Source organism: Anabas testudineus, chromosome 2 (genome assembly GCF_900324465.2).
Source record: "Anabas testudineus chromosome 2, fAnaTes1.2, whole genome shotgun sequence".
Classification (NCBI taxonomy): Eukaryota; Metazoa; Chordata; class Actinopteri; order Anabantiformes; family Anabantidae; genus Anabas; species Anabas testudineus.
Genome location: NC_046611.1, coordinates 29,432,904 through 29,459,563, shown reverse-complemented (window position 1 = coordinate 29,459,563; position 26,660 = coordinate 29,432,904). Strand labels below are relative to the sequence as shown.

Sequence of the window (26,660 nt, the reverse complement as noted above, 5' to 3'; positions counted from 1 at the left end):
ACGGGTCAAGGTGAGACTTAAAAAGGGAGGGAATGTTCAGTTTAGTGTCTCACAATATATAGAATACTAGAGTATAGATAATCTCCACCTGGCCCTTACGTGAGTACACTGAAAATAATTTCTGAGTACATTTTATTTATTTGTTATTTGCTGCCAAGAAAACGGAAAGAAGAGATTCTTATTAAAATGAATAATGATATGTTTCATAGAGCTCAGATTGACTTGTTTGAAATCCTCCCTCTCATGTCTAAATAAAAGCACATCAGCTTGTGCTGATATATACAGTGATGCAATGTTTTAATAGCATTGAAGACTCAGAACTATCCTCCATTATGCAACTTTATTTTGTCAGTGTTAGCGTTGACAGTGGGATTTATTAGTGGACACTTACTGTTGTACGCCGACAAGTCAGTGTGGATTATTTTTTTCAGATGACTGATGGTAAACCATTTTTCCCTTGTTAATTTTCTCTTGTTGCAAGATCCTTGGTGCTACTTCACCCAGTAGCACCTTCATACCTGTCAACACTGAAGAGTGTGTGTTTTCTCTCCTCACCCCTCCCTCTGTCATCCCCCCTCAGGCCTGGCTGGTCTTCCTAACACAATTTATACAATGTCTGACTTGAATTTCAATAAGCACCAACAGGATACATTCAACCAGGCTTCTGTACTGCACCATATTGCTACGGAGCTACAGCTATAAAAATGTAGCTTCTTCATTTTTTATTACATCTACAACTAAATCCAAATATGAAATAATGGGCATTACAGTTTTAGTTGCACATTCAGTGCTTTCAGCAGCAGTGAAGCCAGATAACATCACAGTGGTGTCAGCGTTGTGTGTATGTGGCTCCACAACCAAAAGTCATTTTGGTACAGATCAATACACACAGAGCAACTGGTGCATGCGCTGCACATCGATCCCCCGCTCTGTGCTTGAGGACATGTTTGATGTGTCCAGCCACAACAGACAACCAATTAGGTCTTCTCCAGCCTGCCAAGACATCCCACCAAAAACACAGTGAATGAGTTTTCGCATCTGATGTCACCATGCTTAAGGCCTTGTGATTTTGTGCTATTACAATCTAGATCACAGAATTCCTAGCACGAGACGTTCTAGCAAGGACGCAGTCTGTTCCATGACACGTCAGTTTGCTATTCTAATGTCCAATCTGTATGATTTCAACCAGGCTGCTGTGTGAAGATGTGTGCTCAAGCAAACAATTGAAGAAAGATATAAACAGCCATTAAAATATAGTCATTTGCAACTGTTATATAAGACTGTGACAAATTACATTGTCATGTTGAAAAGGTGAAAAGCAAATGTGTTCGCTTCACTGCTGTTGAGTGAATTACCAATTTTCTTAACAGCTATTCCATGTATTTGACCCTTGACCCCAGTCCTAGGTGAAGCTACACTCAGTCAGAGGTCAAAAAAAGGTTGTTGTTCACTTAGGAGAACAGAATGCAGCATAGTATCTGTGACCAGCAGTCAAGGGCTTTTCTGTGTCTGTGGGTATTATGAGATCTCAATCTATTCATTAATTCTGCATCCCAGGTGTGAGCTATCGATGCAATGTGAAAAATAACAGATATAATAACAGATGCTGGCTTAGTTTAGGCCCAAAAAGTTTGCTTGTGAAAATGCTGTGCATGTTTTCTTTCTTTTTGTTTCCGGGTCTCAAGGCTGAGTACCTTTTAGTTAGACTAGTCTCAGCGTCGATATTAGAACTCTCATCAATAGTTATCACTGTGCCTTTTACATTGCTTGTCCATTTTACTTTAGGGTCTCTACATGCTGAGCCCAAAGTTACAAACATGTGGATGAATGTTCCCCAAAGTGTCGTCAGTACCAATTCAGCATGTTGAAACAGTGGTGGAGGCAGTGACGGCCTGTAGAGTGAACTGCAGTAATTGACTGATTTCTAACATTATTTGTGTGTTCTCTCTGCTTCTCCCCCCTTTGTGCTCTTTTCTAAATAAAAGATCACAGATACCAGTACAAAACAAACAAAAGTAACACTTACCAACTAAATTATTAAGAAAAAAAAGAGTATTTGACCAGATAATTTGATCTGTTAGAGTCCTTAAGTAAAAAAACAACAACAACAACACATTTTTCATAAGTTGCTCAGATTCACCTATGACACCACTGCTTTTGATTAATGGGAGACAAAATGCTGACAAGTAAAGGATGACAAATTGTCCTGATATGTTGTGGGAATAATTGCATCCTTGGGGGATTTTTAGCTGCTGTTGTTTACTGTTGACAATGGTCAAGAAACTGTCGCTGTCAACGGTCAAGGCCAAGAGTGGGTTGACAGCAGGAGACGGTCTCAAAGATGATCTCTAACGTCAGAGATGAATATCACCTCAACTCCTGTTTGATGACCTTTGACTTCTTGTGTTCAGTCTCTTGTACTTAGTCCTTTCTGATTCACTGATGAAGACTCTGTGTGTGTGTGTGTGTGTGTGTGTGTGTGTGTGTGTGTGGAGTATGTGGATATGTGGAGCTGACCACTGAGTTGTAGGAAAGTGGCAGCTGAGGCGCTGGCTAGCGGGCAAATCTGTCACCTTGAAGGAGCATTTGGCAAGGTGCCCAAATCCAATCCGTCACTTCATATTACAGAGCAGAGAGGAGGTAGTGGTGTCAAACTATGCCAAGGGGAGGAAACAATTCATGTAACAATTTCCCAGTTTCTTACTGAACTGTTTCCTGCTCGAATCATGAATTTCAAGTACGATGAACACCCTCTAGCTCGAGTTCTTTTCCCAGCATATGTTAGCACATGGACAGCAGGACATTATGTACCATGCAATCCCAAAGAATAAATCTGGTTTATTATGAATTGGGACTTACTTTCACAGTTTTTCCCGTCATTTCTATCAGTTATGATAACATAATACTAACAAAATGTTTTGCTAAACACAGTGACACAGTGACTGTAAATCAAACAAGCAGTTGGATGATCAGACAGATTATCCTGACCACTTTATTTAGGGGTCAAACTGAAAGTGAGTGCAATTGAAATGTATCCAATAATCCCTCACTGGACAGAAAATCTGTGTGAATGCTTCTAAAGTAGAAAAGCTGTGGCACTCTCAACTTACTGCCTACAGCAGCTAGTTTAGGTAATAATTCTACTGATCACATTTGTGTTGTCTTTGTTGTCGAATCATTTTTGCTGACATGCTGATTTGTTTCGGACCTCTGATCATCTGATTGTTCATGTTTTAAAGTTCTTGAAGCATTTGACGTTATATTAGTGATGTTACAGCACTGCAAGTCCTCACCAAATAACCTGGTTTCAGGTCTTACTCCAGTCAGACAGATTTGAACCATTGCCCAATTTTAGAATTAGGACAAATTGCTAGGTTTCTGCAATTTTTTTGTAAAGTTTTGTTATTTTACATTTATTGGCCAATACCAGCGCTGCCTCGAGAGGAAAGGTTGTGATTTGAGAGATTGAGTTTTATACAGTTTAATACAATATCACTTGACTTGAAAAAAAAATTGAACAAGTGGATTTTAGAAATTATATTGAAATAGTCAATAGATAAAATGAAAATTGTTCTGTGTTTATATCAGCTTGAGCCACATGTCATGGCAATAAAGAAAGATGGATTGAAATGTCAGTTAACACAACATACAGGATTGATGAACTGTGACAGCATAGCTTTAGCCTTAAGACTTGTCATTCCATCATTTAAAAACTTTTAAGTTAAAGTTTGAAATAGCCTCATTGAGTATTTCAAGAATACATCAACTATATGCAGTAGGTCGCATCATACACTGAGAGCAATATTCTCAATATTCCCAAACATCATTTATTATTGCTTTAATTTTTGTGTGCATGTGTAGGGGACTACTTTCAGATGCGGATTAATACATATTTGTATTTGGGGCAGCATTTGGAATTGAGTCAAAATAAACTATGTGTGGTTCAGCTACTGTTCTTGCAGGCCAGTTCATTCACGTGCTGCTAGTAGGCACGTGTCATGCTGCAGCACACACGCACACACACACACACACACATCTGATGAAAATGGAACCATTACGCTTGAATTCTTCAGCCACACACACAGACATGCATACACTTGTGCGAGTATTAAATGTTCTCTATGCAGACAAATCTGATCCACTAATATGGCTAACCCACATCCAGAGGCTCAGGATGATTAAATGCTACAGTCCAAACTCACACACTGACACGCTTTGCTTCAGCTTCCTGCGGTTGCAGACACACACAAAACCCATTTCAATCAGTGTTCCGTTTTGTGATCTTATCAGCATCACATTCATAACACACACACACGCAGGCTCAAGGACAGGCTGACCAGTCAAGCGAGATGCAAATAGTAAACAGTGCAGTTCTCCATCCCTGCTGTGACTGACATGGTGGCCTGTGTGAAGCTGTCACACTATTCAATAGATAACAATGATTGCTTTTGTTCTTGTGGATGATAGAACAGCAGAGGAGATTACAGATGCCACTTTGACACTCCGCTGTTTGTGTATCAGTTTTCTATTCATTGGATTGTTTAGTTGCCCCAGCTACAGGCAAGGTATAACTGGTTAATACATTGTGTTTTGTAGGGAAACATTTTACGTTACGGTCGACACTTTTATCTAAAGCAAAGTGCAAAGTGACTGCAAGCTAAAAACTATACTATGAAGACAAAAATACAATACAATCTAAGCAACCAAATTATACAAGACTGACTCACTGAATATCACTTGATGAAGAGTTAAAACCATCATTAAGAAACATTAAGAGTACGGCAGATGCCTGCACCAGAAGGAGGACAATAAGGGGAAAAGTCACTGAAAGATGCCAGTGACTCATTTGAAGCTTGAAGCTTTGGTTTTGTTTCATATTTGGGACCAATCGCATGTCCCCTGATGGTGAGGATAAGATTCTAAACATCTAAAGTGCCTTAAAGTTTAAGCTTCCACACAAAATATGACAGAATGTATATACATGTACAGTACAACAATAATTGGCTGAGTTACCAGTCAAAGCTTTATGGAGGGTGACAAACAGAGACTCGAAGCTAGGCTTTGCCAAAAGGCATGTGGGAGACTCTGAAGTCACTTTAAGAAGGTTCTTTGGTGTGATGAGACCAAAATTGAACATTTGGTCATCAGACTAGATGCTGTGGCCTGTAGCCTAAAACTTTTTATTTGTGTTTAAGATAACACTCTACTGTTTGTCTGTCAATGGCTGCTTCAGTAGCACAGTAAAAGAATTTGTAACATTTAAGGAAAAGTACAATGGAGTTTAATCAAACTGACACAGAAAATGTGGAACCAGTTTTAACCAGCTGTAGCAGCAAGCTACTGCTGTCAGGAACCACGGTGGTAAAAGCTGATCATTTAAGAAATAATTGGGTTTCTTGGCATGAACTGAATTTCATTGATTTTACCTGCAGGGCAGTCTTGCACTTATATCATTGTAGTTGTAAACAAGTGTTCCTTTGCATGTCTCAGTGTAAAGGGTTATTTTGGACTATACAACTCTTGTCAGACTAAATGCTCAAATTTCAAATGTGTCTATTAGACATGGTGTTATTCTGCCAAATGAAAGTCAAGCTGGACTGAGGTGGAGTGTTTGACATTGCTGTTGCTGTTCAGAAATCCCAGTTTGCAGTGTAGAGCTGTGTTTTGTTCTGGAATTCATGTGGTGTCCCCTCTGCGCTGCTTTAAGCTAGACTGCAGGAGCTCCATCTTTCCACACAGCATCACAAACAACCAGTCTGGGTGTCCTACACTGCCCCCATGAGGGCAGCACCTGCAACATCCATGGTCCCAGTGATGGTAGTGATGGCGATGCTACATTATATACAGTATTGTTACATGATGCGCAAGATGCCATCAGTATATTGCAGAAGAGGTACAAACAAAGGAGCCCATCATTTCTACTGTCCCCACCAACTGAATCTTATTGTGTTTTCTTTAATAGCCGAGTATTGTTTTCCCACATCGCCGAGGGGGCTCTGTGTGCTCTTTCATTATATGTGTCTTTCTCTGTCTCCACGGTGATTTGTCACCACAGATACATTCTCCATGGCAACAGCTGTCGGCAAGGCAGCTAAGGGTGACGCCTATGATGAGGTGTGACAGCAAATGTATTTTTAGCTCGTCAGCCAGGTAGCCACAAAGCACAAGTTCAGAGACTTCAGATGATGTTTCTAGAAGAAGAGGAAGCACAAAGCCTCCTTTGTCAAAGCATCAAATTAGTATGTAAATGAGGCTGCTGATGGGAGATATGTTGTTACCATTTTATTATTAATTGTGAAGAAGTTTAAATCAGAATTCACTTAAAGTTCATCACTGATGTAATATAAAATAGCTAGTGTTGTGTTTCCGCCAAGTTGCAATGAACTTAAAATTTGCTAGTCATGTGCTGTGAGTCACTCTCCTGTCAGTTATTCATGCACTTATGTATTCCTTGGTTTGATCTGTTGATAAATATCAACTTGATCAAGCACCCACATGTTCAAGTGAATTAAAAAACTTACCACATCTTTTGAAAGTCACTTAATCATACTGTCTTTTGTCTTTGTCCCTCTTCTGTCCTCCCTTGTCTCCCTGTCACAGCGGTTGTTGTTCCTGATGGAGCCTCAGAGAAGGCGGGGGTTGGAGACGAGTTGGGAAGCGAAGAAGATCTGCTGTATGAGGAGTTTCGCAGCGCTGGACATCGTTTTGGACACCCAGGAGGAGGTGGAGGGGAGCAGCTTGCCATCAATGAGGTAGACAGTGTGAAGATGTAGAGATGGATTTCACCATGTTTACTATTAAAAGCAATGTTTGGCCCAGAAAGTGTTGGTTTAGTCTGAAGATTAGATCAACTATATTTAGAATAACTATTTGATTGAATCTTGCTCCTGATGATGAGAATATTGTAAATATTTGTTTGTGCTGTTCTTGCCACTGTCTTTTTTCTAGCACCAGGGGGATAATATCAAGATGTCAAGTTAGATATTAATATGATAAATTGGTTTTGTTTAAGTTAATTTAGTTATTAAGATGTCTTAACTTCAAATGTTGTCTCAGAAACTTTTATGGTAAAGAGGCATGCTCACTGTCAACTTCAGACAGTGTGTATGAAAAGGGTTTTGCTCTGTGGGCCAGTGTCCTGTTACTGGGGCCTAATTTCTGGTGTCAGCCTCTCCAGATTACTTTCTCTTGCTGTTTTTTGAGCAGAGCAGAGTTACTGTGACAAACATTACACAGAACCATGAGAAAACGGTCAAAACAATTACAGTGCCTTAGATGAACTGAACCTTGACAAGATATGAAAACCTGATAAATTAGAGTTTATAGTGTGTGTGCACTTCTGGACCAAATGCAGTGTTAGGGTGGTAGCAAGTGAAACTGAGTGTGGCCATAAAAGAGAAATGGCTCTCATTGCCTTTTGTTTAGGGGGGGGGGCAAAAACAAGCTCTGAGGTTGCTGGGTTATTTGGTTGTCATGGATACCTGCTCTAGATTCTGCTGATGCACAAGCTCAGTAAAATGTGATTTACTAAGTAGATACATGGACTATTACAGCACTTTAGCTTCTTTATGTACAGTCTCGGTGTGACACCATAAATTATATCGATCTCAGGTAATCCAATGACACAAAACATCATATATCATATGTCACATATTATATATTATATATTATGCATTTCAAGTTCCAGTACATATTAAGGTAAGTGAAGTAAGTTCTCGTAAAATTTGTTGTGAAGACTATTCCATCTTGTCTACACTGACAGAAAGGCTCCTGTGTTGTGAGTCACCGAAAAAAGAGTTATATCCAGCCTGATAGGAGTACCTTGTGAAGATCCTACTCACTCCTGAAAGGGGGTGCTGTTGAAGTACCAAACAATTTAATAATACTGGTAAATTCAGGTATGAAGTCAAGTACTCCTTCATTTCATGGATTCACTCTTCTCGGCATTAGATTACTTGACAGACTCACAGCCAATCAAAACAGATATTCAGCCAATCCACAGCATATTGCTGAGTTTTCTTCTTTTTCCTAAGTATAAGAAAGACCAGGCACACTTAGAACCTTTGCTGCCATCCTGTGGGTCGCTCATGCTTGTTATGTTGGAACATAAGGAGTTAAAATATGCTTGTCAACAAAAAAGGTGCTTTGTGGTTTTCTCGCTGCTGGGATACCCATATTGCCCAGGAGAGCCAGGCTCAGTCAGTGGAGACCTAATAAGGTTTGGTTAAATGTAATGTGCATGTAATGGGAATTTACAAAGAGAATTTTAATGTGTCATCTCAGTGGACATGTATTTTCAGTCATTAATATACGAGTTGCACGCTTTCCTGGTTTTGTGTGTAACCAATTGAGCAGTTGTTGTAGGTTGATTGTGCTGTTCACCTGCATATTAAGGTCAACCAGGGAAAACGATGGCTCATTAACTTTCCCAGGTCAGTTGTTCATTTGCTTAACAGGTAGAATAATCTAATCATCGAAATGCTACTACTAATCCTCTGTTAAGACTTACTCTGATGGTGAAAGTAGAGAATTAAGCAAAATGAGAGAACAATATAAATGCATAAAATACTATTAATTTGTATGTTACTGTTAGTGAATAGCTACAGGCCTATTTCCTGTGAATGACAGTGGACAGCAACAGATGTCAGTAAATTATAAGACTGCATTGACTGTATTCTGTTTTTCTTAATGTCAGTAAATTAAGAGATTCAAACCATCAATGAATGTATCCTACTAACAAGTATTGGCTGTCTAAATCCTGATATATAGTTACATAGATCTATACTGTTCACAAGTATAAAAGAAAAGCTTTTCAAGTCAAAGTTGAAACAATACTGCTTAAAATCATTTTCTGTTGCAGATGTTGTTCTTTCTTTCCAAACTGACTGCAGAGAGATCTCTTCCTAATGAAAATGGCTCCTTCATTAACACGAACACGCAGATGTAGTTTAATTTCACTCATTAGGGCTAAGCGATAAAACAATCCCAGTAATTACAGAATACATTACCATGATATCCATGATAAACTAAGTCCCGATCATTAAATGTATCTGTTTTTGTATCTGGTTCAACTGTGCTGCACAATCATCCATCTCAGCAGCTGGGTCGTGTAGCTGAAACACATCGGGCCAAATCAAGGGGGAAAAAAAAAAAGAAAAATGAACACGACTAGAGTCAGATTTTAGCACAAGATGAGGAAACTGCTTGTTTTGCTGCGCTGCTCTCCTTCACAGCCAGGCTCTGTTAAAAATAATTTGGGTCGGCGACTGTAGACTACACAGACTGAGATGCAAAATGCATGAATTTGCTGATCTCTTACAGTACGTACATTTTCATTAGTAAACAGCAGTGTACAAAGCATGCATCCAGCAGTTTCTCTTTTCTACTTTTTTTGTGAGTGCTGATTGGTGCATTTGCAGGTTAAAATGACAAATGCTGCTGCCAGGTCATTTTAGCTTTTTACTAATGACCATTATGCAAGATTTGGTACCTTTGCTTTTACCTTCCCTACAGGATTACACTGCACTTGCTGAGTCACTTTTGTGCCATAGCTGTTACTAAAACAGCGTTGTTAGGTTTGCACCCCCATTGAGAGATGTTTCCCTTACATTAATCCACCAGTTTTAGGAATTATGCTCATGTACACATTAGTCTGCCACTCAGTCACTGTCTTTGTTTAAAATATACAATATTATACACTTGTTTCAAGGCGAATGTTGTTGCTTATGTTAATGCTAGCTAACATTGCTTTGCCTTTGGAGATGTCCAAATGTTTCTATCAGATGAATATAATAAGTGCATAATACTGATTGCATATTGAAAAATCAAGAAGAGCCAAAAAAATGTTGGATATAGTGAGAATGAGAAAAGGAGAGATTTCAAGCACACTTGGATATAACACATGCTTTTGTGTTAGTCGGTTGGTTGTATTAGTATTGTATTGTATACTATTATTATTATTGTTGTTTAGTCTGTCCTGACTTGTGTGGAATGATTGTACAAACTGGAAAACTTTGATCCTGACATTTGCAGTTGTACTCACAATAACTCATGGCTATGGATCCTAAGAAACACGTTGTTGAAAACCTTATAAATAACTGCAACATATTATTATAACTAAATATATTATGATAATATTCTTGGCAATATGGCAGAATATGAGAGATGTTGATTCAGATGAACTAGTGGAGTTTCTGATTATCTGTGCCAGATGTTCATTGTGCTGAGCATCTATTGACTTGTCCTGGTGAAAAATGCTGCGTCCATGAATTGTGTACCATACTTAGCATTTCAGTTTTTAAAGATGGAATAAAGCCAAAACATCTATCATTAGTCAATAGAAGCAGCAAAGTTAATGGAAATCACAACATTTGACCTTTTCTTTCCACAAATGAATATTTTAGATAATTGGCATTTTTTTCACAGATTTTAAAATGGGTGATGCATCTACTGCCATACAGGGTAGGGGAGTCAGAAAGAGACTAACTCTGGGTTTGGTTTGGTCCAAATGTATTAAGTTGAGTTAGTGCATCCATAATAGATGTGTAAGTATTTTTTTTTCTTGTGTTACTGCTGTCAAATATTTGCTACATGTAGACCAATGTAGCTGAATGCAGCAGATGGCATTCAACCTTACAACCCTGCACATGCAGTGTGCATTCACATTCACACACAACATTCCCATTCCCCCCTGAGATCCATCAATTATTCTGCATGGCCTCCATTGCACCCCTCCTCTGCTCCTCTCATCCCAACACCCCTCACTCTCCCAGGGGTTGCTATGGTCCTGCCTCAACTACTCTGGTCTCCAGGATACGCTGACAGACTCTGCATTCTGATTGGCTGCCAGCTATGCAAGGGTGGGCACACAAAAAAAAGAAAAAAGAAAGGAAGGGGGGAAAAAAAGGAAAGAGGGTGATCCTGGTAGTTAGATGGATGACTGAGGCAGCACGGCTTCAGGCAGAATACTGAGCACCATTTTAGCAGGAGCTCTTAACCGAGAGAAAAGGTGGGCAGAGACGCAGAGATACAAGAGGAAGCGATAGAGATAGGGAGAAGAAATAGTCGGAAGGTTTGCGAGGTAGAAACAACTGAGCGAGTGTAGGCTGGAGTGAGAGAAGAACAAGCTGGAAAACAAGACGATAGAGGGATAAAAGGAAGAGGAAGGAAGAGAAGAGGAGGCATGAGCATGAACTGGAGATACTGTATGCAGCATCTTGTCTTTCCTCCATCTTTCATCCTGACATCCTGACTGAGAGAGAAAATAGAAGAACTGAAGGAGAAGAGAGACTATACTGGTGGAAGATAGAAGGAAGAAAAACAGGGGAGGTGCCTGTTTCTCAAAGAGGAGAAGGGGAGTAAAGGAGGAGGGGGGATGCTCAGCACGTAACACACAAATAGCTTCACAGTGCGCAGATTCGCACAAACGCTGACACAGATAGGCACCCAGCCTCCACTGGCAGGCCGGGGCAACTCTGGGCATCGGCAAAGTGGCAGGAAAAGGAGAGGAGGCGACCGCCAGAGCTGAGAGGAAGAGGAGAGCGACACTAGAGGACAGCGACCGGGATAGTCGCGGAGGAGGACGAGGTGGCGCCGTGTGGTGTGGAGGCTCGGCACTGAGGGAAAGGCGACGGGGGAGGGGTGGAGGTGCTGGGGAGGAAGAAGAGGAGGAGGCCAGGGAACTGATGGCTCGCGGCAGTGGCTCGGGGAGGTGGAGCAGGCAGAGGATGGGATTCTTCAACACCATGCTGCGCTGCAACCTTCCCCCAGAGACCCAGAAGGTGGTGGTGTTCCTCATCATGATGCTGCTCATCATCATCAACGTGGTGCTCATGTTTCTCCTGGCCTTCCAGTAGAGCTCACACAAAAAACATTCTCTCCCCCCCCACACACTCACCCATATACACATACCCGGACACACATGGACACAAGCTTCTAGATGGAGGAAAAGACCAGATAAACTGAAACACAGTGGACCCAGTACAGAGGAGAACTGCCCTGTTGATGAGCAGGGCTGCTGGGATTGATGGGTGTCCAACATGGCAGCAGCAGCAGCGCACAGGTACAGCCAGGAGGAGAGGGAAGATTGTTGTGTGAGAACGGATGATGTGTGCACATGTGCGATCTCAGAAACATTTATGATCATAGGATTGATTGATCTGGATTCATATGATCTGTACAAAAATTCTCTAGCACCCATAGTCATGAGTGCTTATTGTTTATTTAGATTTCTTTGATTTATTCTGGTTCAGATGCTTGTCTCAATGAGTTCAGTCTCCACCCCAATTCAGCAGAGCTGATGGAAATCAGGTTGTGTTTCTTTTTTTAACGAACACTAAAAAGTAGGAAATGGCGCATTTGTACCGGACTATTTTCATTGGTGGATTAATTCACATTTGGTGCTAGAGTATGTATTTTAAAAAACATGAAGTTATATTTGAAACTTTATTCAAAATAAGCAGCATAGGAACATGTTACCCAGATCATTCAGTGATGTACATGATACAGTATGTTCAGACATAACTCAACAGGATACATACACAGTAATTGTTGGCAGAATATATTTGATATTGTGTAGGTTTTGCAGATGGCATTTGTTGACTACAAATGTGTAGATTATTGCCAACCTTACCCCAAAACCAAACCAACAGCAGCATCTCTTTCAGAAACTGTGCTAGAGAGATTCCAGGTCATTTAACACACTACCCTGTCATACCTCCTCAGCTTTTAGATTATCATGGCTGATTGTATTGTGAACATACCACTTGGCAGTTTCAAAGGTCTTAATAGATAGGGTAGTGCACTGCTTATTTTACTATTAATTTGGTGCAATATACAGTATTATAACAGAACAATAACTGAAAAATAATACATAGCGTCTTGAGACACAGAAAAAAGGTGTTGTAATTCCATTTTTATATTACAAGAAATACTTGTCTTAGGTGAAAACAGCATGCCACAACAATTTTGTCTCATAAACATTTAATAGAATGTCCTTCCATTAAACTGTCTTTCATCCATCATCTTTTCTACTATTTTGCAGAGAGAAACAAGGACTTTTTGTAATAAAAGAACACATAAATTATTTACAATGTAAAGTTAGCTTGTAACAGTTTTAGCTTTTTTGCCCCCTTTTTTTCTTTTTTTATGAACGCCATCAAATGTGGAAAAAACATTTTACCACTAAACATGGACTGAGTTTTTCATGTTTTTTGTGTTTTACAATTGTTTGTCAGGTCATGAATGATATTCCAAAAAGCAGTGTTTTGGTTTTTTTTGTTTCTTTGACACACACACGTGACATTTGACCCACTTCATAAGGTTTTGCCACTGCAGCCTGCATTTCTGCATCTCAGTGCCATACTCTTTCACACTGCTGTTGGGGTGTGGCTTCACAAATCTTCATGGAGAAGCCCTCTCTTCTTCATCGTCAGTGCTCTTCACATCACACTCTTTGCTTTCACCAGATCGTGTCTGGGCAGTCAGTTTCTCAGCTAACAGGCGCTTAAGTTACATGTGACTCCTAAACCCAAAATAGTCTACGTTGGGTTTTATTTTTCTCATGACTCCATCCTTATCGCCCCTTTGTCCTCTGAGCACTCATCCTCCTCCTCCATTTCACGTCTGTCTTCCTCATCATCTTCTGAGAGCTCCAGACCCCTCTACACCCTCCATCCACAATCCTGAGTAAGATTCTCTATGCTTCTGTCAATCCCCTGTCACCTGAAGTACATTTCATTTCATAGGACAGAACATTGATTTAGTCTCCATGTCCACTATTGAGGACATTGGAAAAAAGCATTACATTCAGTAAGTAAAAAAAAAATGTATGACACCAAATCACTTGATCCAGATGTGGTGCATCTGGATAAATCTGATAAATTACTTTTCTTATGCCCATAAAACACTGTGCATAATATGGCAGCCATTTTGGAAAGATGGATCTTCTGTTTCATTGGAAAAACTCCAACTAATCAGATATCGCTGCAAAGCCCAGTATGCCCTCTACACAGCACAAGTTCTATCCTTGCAGGTTGTTTTTGTTTTATAAATAAAACTGTTGTCCTCCACAGAGGACTAAATGCATTGCTGGGTCTCAAGAGGATATCATTTAATATAATATAAATACGAAATGATTAATGATGCAGTCAGTACCTCAGCTAACCATTTCTGTGTTCTTGTAACCACCAGGTAGTGCTCTCAACAGTTGCTGCTGCTAAATTGCCAACTTAGTTTATAGACTACAGTATTTCAAGTGAGAGACAAGAGTTAAAAAATGATACATGCCAGTTTTGGGTTTTTTCCCCCCACATACCTGTTTCCTGCTTGGATTTTAAAGCATTCCCACTAACCAGTTTAACAGGTACCCGTGTACCTCAACAGAACAGACATTAATATATATGTGTGTATATATAAATGTAAAAAAGCATTTTTCAACATCACAAAAATAAAAAATAAACCAAATCTAAAGTACTAGTGGCTGATGTATTGAACACATCATCGTTGTCTGCTCTTGTAATTTTGTGGATACAACAATTTCAACTCCCATTAAAAATTTGATTTTGGGGTGTTTAGCAATTGATCAACACCAGCAGCAAGAATGTTAATTAGTGTTTTTTGATTCACATCTTTAGGGTTATGATTTCTCGGAGTGGATTTGTTACCCAATTTGAATTAAGCCCTGCACCATTTGTAAACCTACATAGCAGGGTTAGGGTTAGGGTTCTCTAATCAACTTCGACCTGCAAAGCACTGAGGGCCTGACGTGAAACCAGAATCAAACACTTGTCTGAGATAAAAATACCGAGATAAAACAGTGGCACTACACAGGTAGGATGAAGGCCATCCACATTCAGCAGATTCAATAAGGCCAGATATTAACGAAACCAAGTCCTCACCACAGAAACAAGCCAGTCACTCGTTCACTGAAGCAAGTCTGCTATTCTGTACATCTCATCATTACACCATGCAAGTTAGGGACCAGAAACCACTAATTCAGATCAACTCGTCTTTGTCGGCTTACTAATCAGGACATCTTCAGCACCAGCAACAGGGTATTATCTAGAAATTCTTAGCATCAGAAACTCTGGGCCCAAATAAACAGGTCTGAATGGCTGGCAATTATAATCTAATGTTGCAGGTGATAATGCTATCATTGTCACGTTGACGTCAGAGCAGGCATGCAGTCCAACAGGGAATAAAACATTTTTTACACACAGTAAATATGTCATTTTGTAACATGAATGACATCAACTCCAATTCTAAAACATCAAAAAACAAAAACAGTTCTTACGTCAACGTAGAATGACAGCAGTGCTTTAAAAAACAGCAAAGTACCCAAATGAATTTTCAAACAAAATATTTTTTTTGCTTTTGTGCACTTTTAAAATACTGTTTAAAATATACATAGTTATATTAAATTGAAAGTTTGAAACATTTTAGTGCAGATTTACTTTTCAAAAATAGTACATTAGCGTTAAAATATATAAATATATTATTGCAAATGTGCAAAGATAATAACAATAACCTTTAGTGTATTAGAGTGGATTTTAAATTCAATAGACAAAATAAACTTAAGATTTATTATCAATATACCTATAACATAATTAAAATATTTTTTAAAAGTATATAATACTTGTAGTATGCTTTTTTTTATACATTGTATTTCTAGTAACCCTTAATGAAAATAAACACTTGTAGTTGTTCTGTGCATTTCTTTCACATTACTACATGCCTTCATAAAAATGCAGTGACGTGACATCAAATGAGAAAACAAATTAAGTGACCTCTGTGTTTATTGCAAATGTTTCAACCAGTTTAAACACATTTTGCATGTCTCCTCACAATTCACAAAAAAAGATTCTTCAATGTTCTCCAGAAAAGAAAACTGAGAACACACATCCCAGTCATGACCGAGAATATTATATGTAATAATAATGAGTTATTATTGTAAAATTTCTCTTAATGAAACATGCATCAGTAGAACAATGTCAGTAAAGCAGGTTTCTGTTATTTAGCTCATCCTAATTGATTCTAATGGGGTGAACAAAAATTAGAAACTTGCCCAGTGTCAGCTGGGATTAATAGGATAACTAGTAAAGGCACAGATTTCCCTTTAACTCACTTTAACAACACTTTTAAAATGCATTTTCCTAAATGATTGTACAGTTGAATCAACACCAAAACATGCTGTTTTAATTTTCCACACAAACTAAAAATTAAAACCTTCATGAAGCAGGATTTACTTCAGGACTGTCATAGTTTTACAGTTATATATTATAAGATAACTGAGCAACGTTTAGCTGGACCATCTTGTTAGCTGTTGATGCTCCTGCAAATATACAACAAATATGGAAATATGTAATTTTTGAAAAGTAGCAAGAAATGTCATTTAGAGACAATGTCTCCAAATGCTGTGGCCGCAATCATCTAAGAACAATATTAAAGTATTTTAAAAAAGATTAAATATCCATAGCTGCCTCAAAACCTTAGTATACTGTCAGTTGGGTTTTAGTTAAACCGATTAGACCTCAGCCTGCTCCATGAGGCAGTTCTTAGCTCTACATTGTTGTCCATCTTACGTTACAGCGCTCAACTACTGCTGTTCATGGGTGTGTTGAGAAGTGGGAAATGTGACTGTGACATTACTGATTGCTCTTGAACTGTGATTAGTGTTATTTAAGGTCTAAAACTAAAAGAAAAAAACCTACTTTCTCCCCACGGCCCATTTTGTCCACCCCAGTCATTTAAATATGCAGTGTAGGAAAAGCTGCCTCATATAATTTGCATATTTCCTGAAGGCAACATGGTCTTAATTTGTAGTATCTCAGGAGAGCACACCTATCTCTGTTAATCCCACCTTCTGTGTTTGAAGAGTGACAGAAAGCTATGACCAAAACCTGAAATGTAGGTGTAAACACACTCAAAAATATAAACATTAAATTCTCTTGGACTTGTGCTAAGCCAACAAACCAGAGATCCAGGATCATCTTTGACTCCGATCTGAACTTTAAGGCACATGTGGGGTTTGTCACCACATCTGCTTTCCATCAGTTTAAAGGTATTGCCATGGTGCAGCCATTTCTCTCTCTAAGTGACACAGAGAGATTAATGTGTGCTCTTATATCTAGCAGGCTGGACTATTGTAATGCTCTTCTATCTGGTCTACCCAAAAACATTATAAATCAGAGGACTCTGAACTCCGCTGCCGGAGTCCTGACCAGCACCAGAAGGAGAGAATGCATTACACCAGTTTTAAAGTCATTACACTAGTTGCCTGTTGGTATCTGTATTGATTTTAAAATTCTTTTACTTGTTTTTAAATTACTTCATGGTCAGCCTATTTGTCTGACATGCTTCCCTTGTATGAGCCAGTGGAGTACATCCTGTCAGATCCTCTGGCACAGATCTATTGTGTTTCAAAGTGCAGGATGTAATCATGCTGCATGATGAGGTAGTTTGTTTTTATGCTTTGAGACAGTGTCTTCAGTTTGAACTGTCCTGCAACTTTCAAAATGGCTGAAATTTTAGTAAGTAGGTTTGCAGGGAACACAGCTGTGCATAATACTTAAACCCTCTAAAGACCTGAGGATGTAAAACTATCCGAAAACAAGTCGGCAAAAGCAAGCTTAATACTGAAATGTGTTTGTTGCTTCTGTACCTGATTAAATAAACAGTAACGTCTTATTAAAGACCGTGAATGTGCCCAGAAAAGCTCATGGTGACATGTGTTGTGTGCTAATTAGCTGCCATTGTTACCATAGTGACATGGTGACCAGTGTCTTATGAGCACTGTTACAGAGCTTGACTTGTTTACAATAAGCTATATGTATGGTGGCAGTTTATTATCGTAAGATTTAATAAGAGGATCCTGTGGTGCCATGTCAGAAAGGAATCGGGAGAGAGAGGCAGCAGAAAAGCAAGATGATGTGGGTGTGTTTCTTAGCAACAACCACATTGTCTTTTTTTCTTGTTTTTTTTTTTTTTTTCATTGCTGTGATGGATCAGTGGAGCTGAGAGCCAGATCACGTAGAGAAAAATAAAACGACCGTGTCTATAACAACACCAGTGAGGTAGTGTGAAAGACATCTAGACTTTCTCTCCAATGCTGGGCTGATGTGGTCCGTCAGGATTTGTGTTGCCTCTGCAGTAGTGAGAGGATGAGCAGCAGCATATTGGATGGCCCCTGTGGAGCCTAGGGCCTTGTTGACGCAGTAAAAATGGTGGTGTGTATGAGCCAGTGTGAAATATGACCACTGCAGTGTCTTCATCATTAGCATTGGCTCCATCTCCTTCTGGTCTCACTCTGGATCTGCCTCCTGTTCCTGTATCTTCTGAATGGTAAAGATGAAACAGACTGTACAATAGTGCTTCGTGGTGCTAGAGTGGCCTGTGCTGGAGTTTTTGTCTACCAGTAATATCTTGACATCAAAAGTGATAAAAACTCACCCTCAAGTGTCAAATTATTTGTATTTTTGTGTGTTTTATACAAAACCATCCACGTTTTCAAAGCAGTTATCACTAGTATTTTATGTAAACAGTAGATCAAAAGCTGCTAAATTATTTAACAATAATAATGAGCCTGTAGAGAATCACTAGCTGAACATGCAGCTTCCCTCTACTTCACAGAGCTTCATTGTTTTGAATCCCAGTCCACAATCAGCTTTGGTTCTTTCCCACTTCCCTCTCAGCATAGTTTTCTGCTACAGCAGGCATCTTTTTGTTCGTTTCGTTCGCCCTAACAATCCACTGAACACTACCTGGTCAGCATGAAACACAGGACAGACACAATTAAACACTATACAGAACAGAGCATCTGGCCGTTAAAGAGACAGATCTCTATTTCTCAGGAGCTGGAAGAAAGCAGAAACAGACCTAAAAGAATTGACACAGATTTAACAAACTCCAACTTAATGCAAATGAATTCATTATTGTTACTCCATAAAAACACAATATCAGCCTCAATGCCATGTCATAATATTAACCTTATCAACCATATCAACTTGGTCAAACTCCAAAAGCTTAATGTTACTCATACAACTCTGAATGTTGCCGACTATGATGAACACAAGGTTCAACTTTGTGGATGGATTATCATTTCATTTGTTTTTACAAATCAAGGTCAACCACCAACAGCTCATTTAGCTTGTCCAATACCTGCAGAAAGAATAGCACCAGCTTCACCTGTACTGTACTAGCATGTTAAATGTCATGCAAACACGTAGAAACAATGAGTGATAACATTTGGCTATGTTTCTGTCAGCCATCAGCATGTTAACCTTTATCGTTTACCGTAATTCTTTGTCAACTTGTGTCAACTTGTAGGAAATAGTGGCAGATAAAGAAACCCGTTGAACTTTTGAAGAATGTGTTGCACTGACGTTGTGTCATGTTACATCAGTAAACCCTTTCCTTTGTCATTTTAGTGGCTGGTAGTTGACACCTGATATTCACTGGGCAACTAACAGTACCCGTATTGCAATCATGACAGTCAAACACATCTTGTGGCAGATGTTTAATATATAATGTCATACAATAGAAACCTCACCTGTGTTCCTTCTATGGTGTTTCCTCTCCAGCTGATCAGTGATGGCAGTGTGGTGTATGCAGAGGCGCTCTGGGACCACGTCACAATGGACGACCAGGAGCTCGGCTTCAAGGCGGGTGATGTCATTGAAGTAGTGGATGCGACTAACAAGGAGTGGTGGTGGGGTCGCATCATGGACAGTGAGGGCTGGTTCCCTGCCAGCTTTGTACGGGTGAGAAAAACCCGACAACAGAAATCTCAGACCATACAGAATCTTATTTACACTTTGATTAATGACTGCAGCTGCTGTAAAACTGCCTGTTATTAATATTAATATTTCTGTAATATACTAAATGAGCGCCTATTTTCTCTGGCTATATATTATATGATAAAGTGAGCATACATAGAAGAAAAAAATAATTGTTGGAAAAAACAGGATTCCTTCAACAGTATTTTTTTACTATTGTTCTCCTCAGCTGCGTGTGAACCAGGATGAGCCCATGGAGGAGTATCTGGCCCACCTGGAGGAGGCACAGGCTGGAGAGGAGGGCCGTGCAGGTCTGGGCTTGTTGTTGGGACCTGGTTTACCATGCAAAGAGCAGATGAGGACCAATGTCATCAATGAGATCATGAGCACAGAGAGAGACTACATCAAGCACCTGAAGGACATCTGTGAGGTCTGAACCTATACTGACTGATTTGAATGGTTTTAAATTCCTAGACTAAGCGTGTAAAGTGTATTTGATGTAGCTGGTTTATATGGTGCATGTTGTGTTCAGCAGGCTCTGATCCTCTTTCCTTTCCTCTCAGGGTTATATCAAACAGTGCCGCAAGAGGACAGACATGTTCACTGAAGAGCAGCTTCGTACCATCTTTGGCAACATTGAAGAGATCTACCGATTCCAGAGAAAGTTCCTGAAAGGCCTGGAGAAGAAGTTCAACAAAGAGCAGCCGCACCTCAGCGAGATTGGCTGCTGCTTCCTCGAACATGTAAGCAGTGTCAACAGTTTCATAACAGTAATGTGAGCACACATTGTTTAAGTCCAGTTGGTAACATCTGACTCTTTCTCGTGTTGTCTTTTCCATGTAGCAAACAGATTTCCAGATCTATTCTGAGTATTGCAACAACCACCCCAACGCCTGCGTCCAGCTCTCTAAGCTGATGAAAGTCAACAAGTATGTGTTCTTCTTCGAGGCCTGCCGACTGCTCCAGAAGATGATCGACATCTCTCTGGACGGTTTCCTGCTTACTCCAGTTCAGAAGATCTGCAAGTACCCACTGCAGCTGGCTGAGCTGCTCAAATACACCAACCCACAGCACAGGTGACTGCACACACCTTTAGTGAGTGTATTTTTGATAGCAGGACGGTGGAATTGTGATTGATCCAAAGAAACCACAGGTTTTACTAATGAAGAAGTGCTACAGGCTTTTTTAAAGGAATCTATTGTGTCAAGTTGAATTAATACAATAAGAACTAAGAAACTATCTCTAGACTTATCTCTTAAACTCTGTGACACTTTGATCTTTAGAGACTACAAAGATGTGGAGGCTGCCTTAAATGCCATGAAAAACGTGGCCAGGCTGATCAACGAGCGAAAGCGACGCCTTGAGAACATCGACAAGATCGCCCAGTGGCAGAGCTCCATAGAGGACTGGGAGGTGTGGCATGAAGCATTTTATTCTAAAATCATATCTCATGTAGCATCGTTCAGTGCCACGTAACAGCTGTGCGTTTTTTGGTCCATGCAGGGCGAAGACGTCCTCAGCAGGAGCTCTGAACTCATCTTTTCAGGGGAACTGACCAAACTGTCCCAGCCTCAGGCCAAGAGTCAGCAGAGAATGTTTTTCCTCTTTGACCATCAGATGGTGTACTGCAAAAAGGTGCCTCAGAATTCTACAATGTATTTTACACTGTTTTATATTGATAACTGCATGAAATATATGTATCACAGCTGTAACTAGGCATAAGTCAAATTTATCTTTTGATTTTGACAATCGATCATTGTGCTCTGAGGGGTCATATGAATTAGTTTATAGTCCTTCAATAGACCACGCCTATTTACATCTACACGGCTGGATAGTGTATTGGGAAGACTGCTGCCCTCCATGCGGGAAAACAGGGTTTAAATACCTACCTCCAGTAGGGGTCCTTGGGCAAGACATCCTTACGCTTACCCTGCTTTGGCCTTGTACCACACTTGGTTGCTTTGGATAAAATCATCTGCTAAATGTAAATGGAAAAATGTAAATCCACACAAAACAGTTCTCAATCACACAAATCAAATGACTGATGAACTAAGATTGTAAACTGTGTGTATTTGTTATTAAAGTACCTAAGATTGCAGTGTTTTTCACCTTTAAGCTAAAAAGACGCCTAATAAGAGATTCCAACTTTCCTAGACTACAGTAAATTATTGTTGTAGCAGCACTCCTGTGACTTTTGGTGGAACGGATTTGACAGATATGAGCATTAACTGAACAGAAGAACAAACATTTTGTCTGTTGCTTCATACCTGTGATATCAAGCACAATTTTTCGGCCAGCCATGTTTGGTTCTTGTTGTGCTGACCACTCAGTTCTTGTGCTATTCAAAAGGATTATTGGCTGAATTTGCTTGTTCTGATGATTCCAGGACCTCCTGCGTCGAGACATGCTGTACTACAAAGGCCGGATGGACATGGACCACATGGAGATGATAGACGTGGAGGACGGCAAGGAGAAGGACTTCAACGTCAATGTGAAGAACGCCCTGAAGCTGCGGTCGCTGACTGGTGACAAGGTCCACCTCCTGTGTGCCAAGAAGCCCGAGCAGAAACAGCGCTGGCTCCGAGCCTTTGCTGACGAGAGGAGACAGGTCCAGCATGACCGTGAGACAGGTCAGATATACACACAGTTCACTGTTTTGAAAGTTTGCCCTTTTAGTCCAGCCATCTATTAATCATTGTTAGTTATGGAATCAGGAAACACTGGAAGCTTTCTGAGCTCCAACCTGTGACCTTTAGTGAGCTGACACTGTCTTCTCTGGACACTACAGATCTGTTTCCATAGACTGTCATTTCTAACTGCATCTGCATTAATACTACAGTACAGTCATTTCTATGATGCTTATCCAGAGGATAGACGAGTACAATGTCAGTGATTCTACTGCGACTCCCTCCATTACACACAGCCAGGCTTCTGTTCTGAGCCTGTACTATCTGGCTGCTTCCCTCTGATATTAGTAATTACTAGGAAATAGTGTCATTGTATTGGCGGACAGTCAGCGGGATTCCTCTTTTAGTTTAGAGATTAGAGTTTAGAGTGATGAAACAGATTGAAAGTCTGATTTCAAATCACTCAGAGCCAAGCGTGATTTCATAATGCACTAGTAATATGTGACATCACCTTTAAGTGATAGAGGCTGGCCAGGAAAAGGTTAGAGCCAGGTTTACTAAATGTGTTTTTAGTAAATGTAGTGGGTGTGGTGATTGATAGTGAATGATTGCCAGATTTCTTTTTTTAATTTTAAACGTACAGTGCACAGAAGATGAGTTAGGAGCTGCTCGACCTGCTAGAATCCATGATCTGTGTATATTTACACAGTGTCAGTCATCATTTTCATTTTCATTAACTTCATTTCTAATATTAGTTAGGAAAGAACAAACACTAACACTGTACAAAACTAATGTTATAATTTTACTAGCAATTTGATGAACATTGTGGCTTTTGACGTGCACCTTTCTGTTGAAAGCTTCATTGGGAAACTGTTGCTTCTTCTCAGGCTTTTCACTCACTGAGGTCCAGAAGAAACAGGCCATGCTGAATGCCTGCAAAAGTCATCCAGCTGGGAAACCTAAAGGTATGTACGCAAGTGAGAAATCATCATCTCCAGCCTACAGCTTTTCTTTCATCCGAGGCTTTCGCCTCACTGTGTATCACATATAAGCAATGATGTACGTATAATGGCGGCTTCACATAAAAAGAATTAAAAGTCCCTTCACCAGTTTTTACCTGTTGTCTTGATAATGTCAGGTGTCATGTACGTGGCCACAATAACATTCCAGTCAGTGATATCACACTTACTTACACATACACATACACATGCTAGTTTTTTTATTCACTAGTTATTATCTGTTTTTTCTAATTTGAGATCTAAAATACCAACAGAGCTACATAGTGATATTTCCTGTGTCTCCTCAGCGGTGACCAGACCCTACTACGACTTCCTGCTACGACAGAAACACCCCTCCCTCCCCACCGCTTTGCCCCAGCAGCAGGTCTTCATGCTGGCTGAGCCCAAGCGCAAAGCCTCCACCTTCTGGCACAACATCGGCAGACTGGCACCGTTCAAGAAGTAAAGCAAGGAAGAGAAAAATCTGAAGTGAAAGTGAAAGCTGTGGGGCAATGCCGAGGAGGAGAAAGAGAAGAGCTCTCTGCTCGTGCCTGAATAGACCCTTTTTAATTCTTCCCCTCTTTTCTTTCCTACTTGTAACATTGCCCTAATTGATATACTGATTTATTGTATAGATGAGGAAGATTATGATGAGGAGGAGATTATTTTTCGAAAGCACTTTATAGGTTGGTTAACAATCAGACTTGAGAATGGTCTCCTGGAGACACTGAGTCAAACAGGGAGGGTGGACATTTGCTTACCTTACTACTACTACACCTTCAATCAAGCAAAGGTTGGTACTAATCCTACTACTGTACTGCTGCGAGTGGGCGTGGGGCTCCCGACTGTGCTGCCTCTGTGAAGACATTGCCTGTCTACAAAAACGGCGCCATTCATTTCCACTGTTTTGTTACTTTATGATTTGACAGATGCCAACTGTTCACAGTGCCAGATGATTTGTTTTTTGTGTTTGTTCTGTGTCTGCTTCTGAAAAAAAAAAAGAAAAAAAGGGAAAAATTGGAGCGTTTCTTGTACTTTTCTCTGTGCAAATATCTCATTTCAGGATGATTTTAGCTACGCTCTTTAAGTGTTTGGTGATCTCCGTCTGCCCGGTTTTGGTTCTGCATTTGTGGTGGTGTGCAAACACTTGATAAAGAAAAAAAAGATGCAGCCCAAAGACGACTCAACTCTTCAAAGATTAGGAGGTTTTTATTCAACAGCAACCCACAGACTCCGGCAGCACACATTCCTCGAGTCTGATCCTCGACTCTTCCTTATACCTACCTACATCAACCACAGTAAACAACCTGGTCTTCTTTTGTTTGTTTCTTTCTTTTCATTCTTTCTTTCTTTCTTTTTATTTTAAGTGCCATTTGAAGTGCGTCATGGATGACTTACAATGACATGCATGGATGTGATGAAAAAAAATACTGTGAAGAATATTTTTTTGGATCTCTTACGAACCCTGCTATATTTAACCAGATTCAGGAACTGAGGTTTCATTGTGCTACTCGGCTGACAACACACACTCGGATGTTCTTTTATCTACCTGTACTTCTGATATCAAGTATTCCTGCTCTGTGTATCTGGTCTCCAGTATAATCTCATTTCAGAACAATGCAGCCCAGTGATTATCGCTTTGTAAGTGCATTCAGTGAAATGTACTCCTTCACCTTTATGTTGAAATGTTTTAGCTTCTGACAATATGGAATATTAAACATTCCTAAGCTGACAAATATGGCCGTCGGTCGCCGTGATTATTCTTATTGTGTTTTTAAAAAAATGCAAATCAGACGCCATCGGGGGGGATGGGGAGGGAATGAAGATCATCACTGCAAACTCAGTGGGGAACAGAACAATGGCAGTACCACGGCAACACCACGCTCCTACGATTAGAAATAATAATAATATAATGATAATAAAACATATTTGATCATTTGAAGACATCACCTTGGGATCTGGGAAATTCTGTAGGCTTTTTCACCATTACATCACATTAAAGCTGAGATTTTGGCACTTATCTATAGTATCCATTCATTTTTCAAATTGAATGTGCTGGAGCTGATTCCTGTTAGTTCACTGTGTCACTGTGACAGAGAAGAGTCCGTTTGTTCTAGCAGAGCCACACGGACGAGGGTCTGTTTCTCATCAGCTAATATTCTTTCACACCTTAAAGTAAATGAGATAAATGGAAAACAGATTTAAAAACATAAATATTTGTAGTTAAATGATGAAGGGATGCATGTGACAAAACAAACACTCAACTTTTAGCTGAACGACTTGAGTCCACGTCACATAGCTTCAACATGCATTGCTTGAGTCTTACTGGGTGTTATTTGGTATACTGGGCCAGCAGGGTCAGTGGTTCAAACCCCAACCAACAGGTTAAAGCTCTGCCCTCAGTGATCAGTGTATTTCAAAAGAAATAAACCATCTATGTAACTACTGTGCACTCAGACCAGAGTCTCTGTGAATAGCTTCACGTGAACAGTTGCCACACTACACCCACATTACACATTTGACTCTTGCAGGAAATAAATCACCTTCAACATTTCTCCATTGCCTTTAGCTAATGACTATATATTGAAGCCGTTGTGTGTAGTGCAGTATGTGGTCTGACTACTTCTAGGCAGCAGGATACATCGTACATCAAGTGGAGAATGAAGGGTCACACAGTTCACTTTTGGCTCAAGGCAACCTAGAAGATGAATCTGGCCTTGTACTTAAACAACCAACATATGCTTGGTAAGCATAGATATAGCAGTGAGACAGATGATTGATGAATGAGGCACTGATTTTTATCAGTCAGTTGTGTGATTGCTGAAAGTAGACTTACTGAGAATAGAGACGCTTTCACTTTTAGTGCTATTACTTAATGTCATTGAGGTTTTAAATTTCATGTAAAACACTCCTTTGACTCCCTGTTCCGCAAACTTTATCAAAGCTTCTTCAAATCTGGCCTATTTGAACGACCCCGGATTTAATAAAGCAAAGAAGAGAGTCAGAAATGGTTTACCTTACCCTGTAATGTGGTGTAGAAATAGTACATGGGGGGTCTTCTAGCTCCTCAGTACAATCAACCAGACAAACCAAACATTGCTTATTATTGTAGAATACTACTCTCTGTACCCCTGTAGAGTTTCTGCAGATTGCCCACTAGGGGGCACTAGAGGACGGGGTTATGTTTTCAACATTATAATAAAAAACTGTCATTTCCACACTTGTGAAATCTCCATCACTTCTACCACCTGCTCACATGCGCA

General features: G+C 39.9%; 1 protein-coding gene across 5 annotated transcripts in view; it reads left to right on the top strand.

Annotated features, from left to right (window-relative positions):
* arhgef4 (Rho guanine nucleotide exchange factor (GEF) 4) overlaps window positions 1-25,136 on the top strand; it is an 87,912-nt gene extending 62,776 nt beyond the window's left edge. For 4 of the 5 annotated variants that reach the window (XM_026361871.1, XM_026361873.1, XM_026361872.1 and 1 more), the window contains 10 exons: window positions 6,601-6,752; window positions 19,578-19,757; window positions 20,002-20,202; window positions 20,336-20,515; window positions 20,616-20,848; window positions 21,056-21,185; window positions 21,276-21,407; window positions 22,159-22,402; window positions 23,287-23,364; window positions 23,706-25,136. In XM_026361871.1, coding sequence (XP_026217656.1) covers window positions 6,601-6,752; window positions 19,578-19,757; window positions 20,002-20,202; window positions 20,336-20,515; window positions 20,616-20,848; window positions 21,056-21,185; window positions 21,276-21,407; window positions 22,159-22,402; window positions 23,287-23,364; window positions 23,706-23,863 — 1,688 coding nt within the window. In that variant the 3' untranslated portion in view covers window positions 23,864-25,136. Of the gene's footprint in view, window positions 1-6,600; window positions 6,753-10,901; window positions 12,062-19,577; window positions 19,758-20,001; window positions 20,203-20,335; window positions 20,516-20,615; window positions 20,849-21,055; window positions 21,186-21,275; window positions 21,408-22,158; window positions 22,403-23,286; window positions 23,365-23,705 lie in introns of those variants that run through there. The other variant, XM_026361876.1, reaches the window with a different exon arrangement.
* The last annotated feature ends 1,524 nt before the right edge of the window (window positions 25,137-26,660 follow it).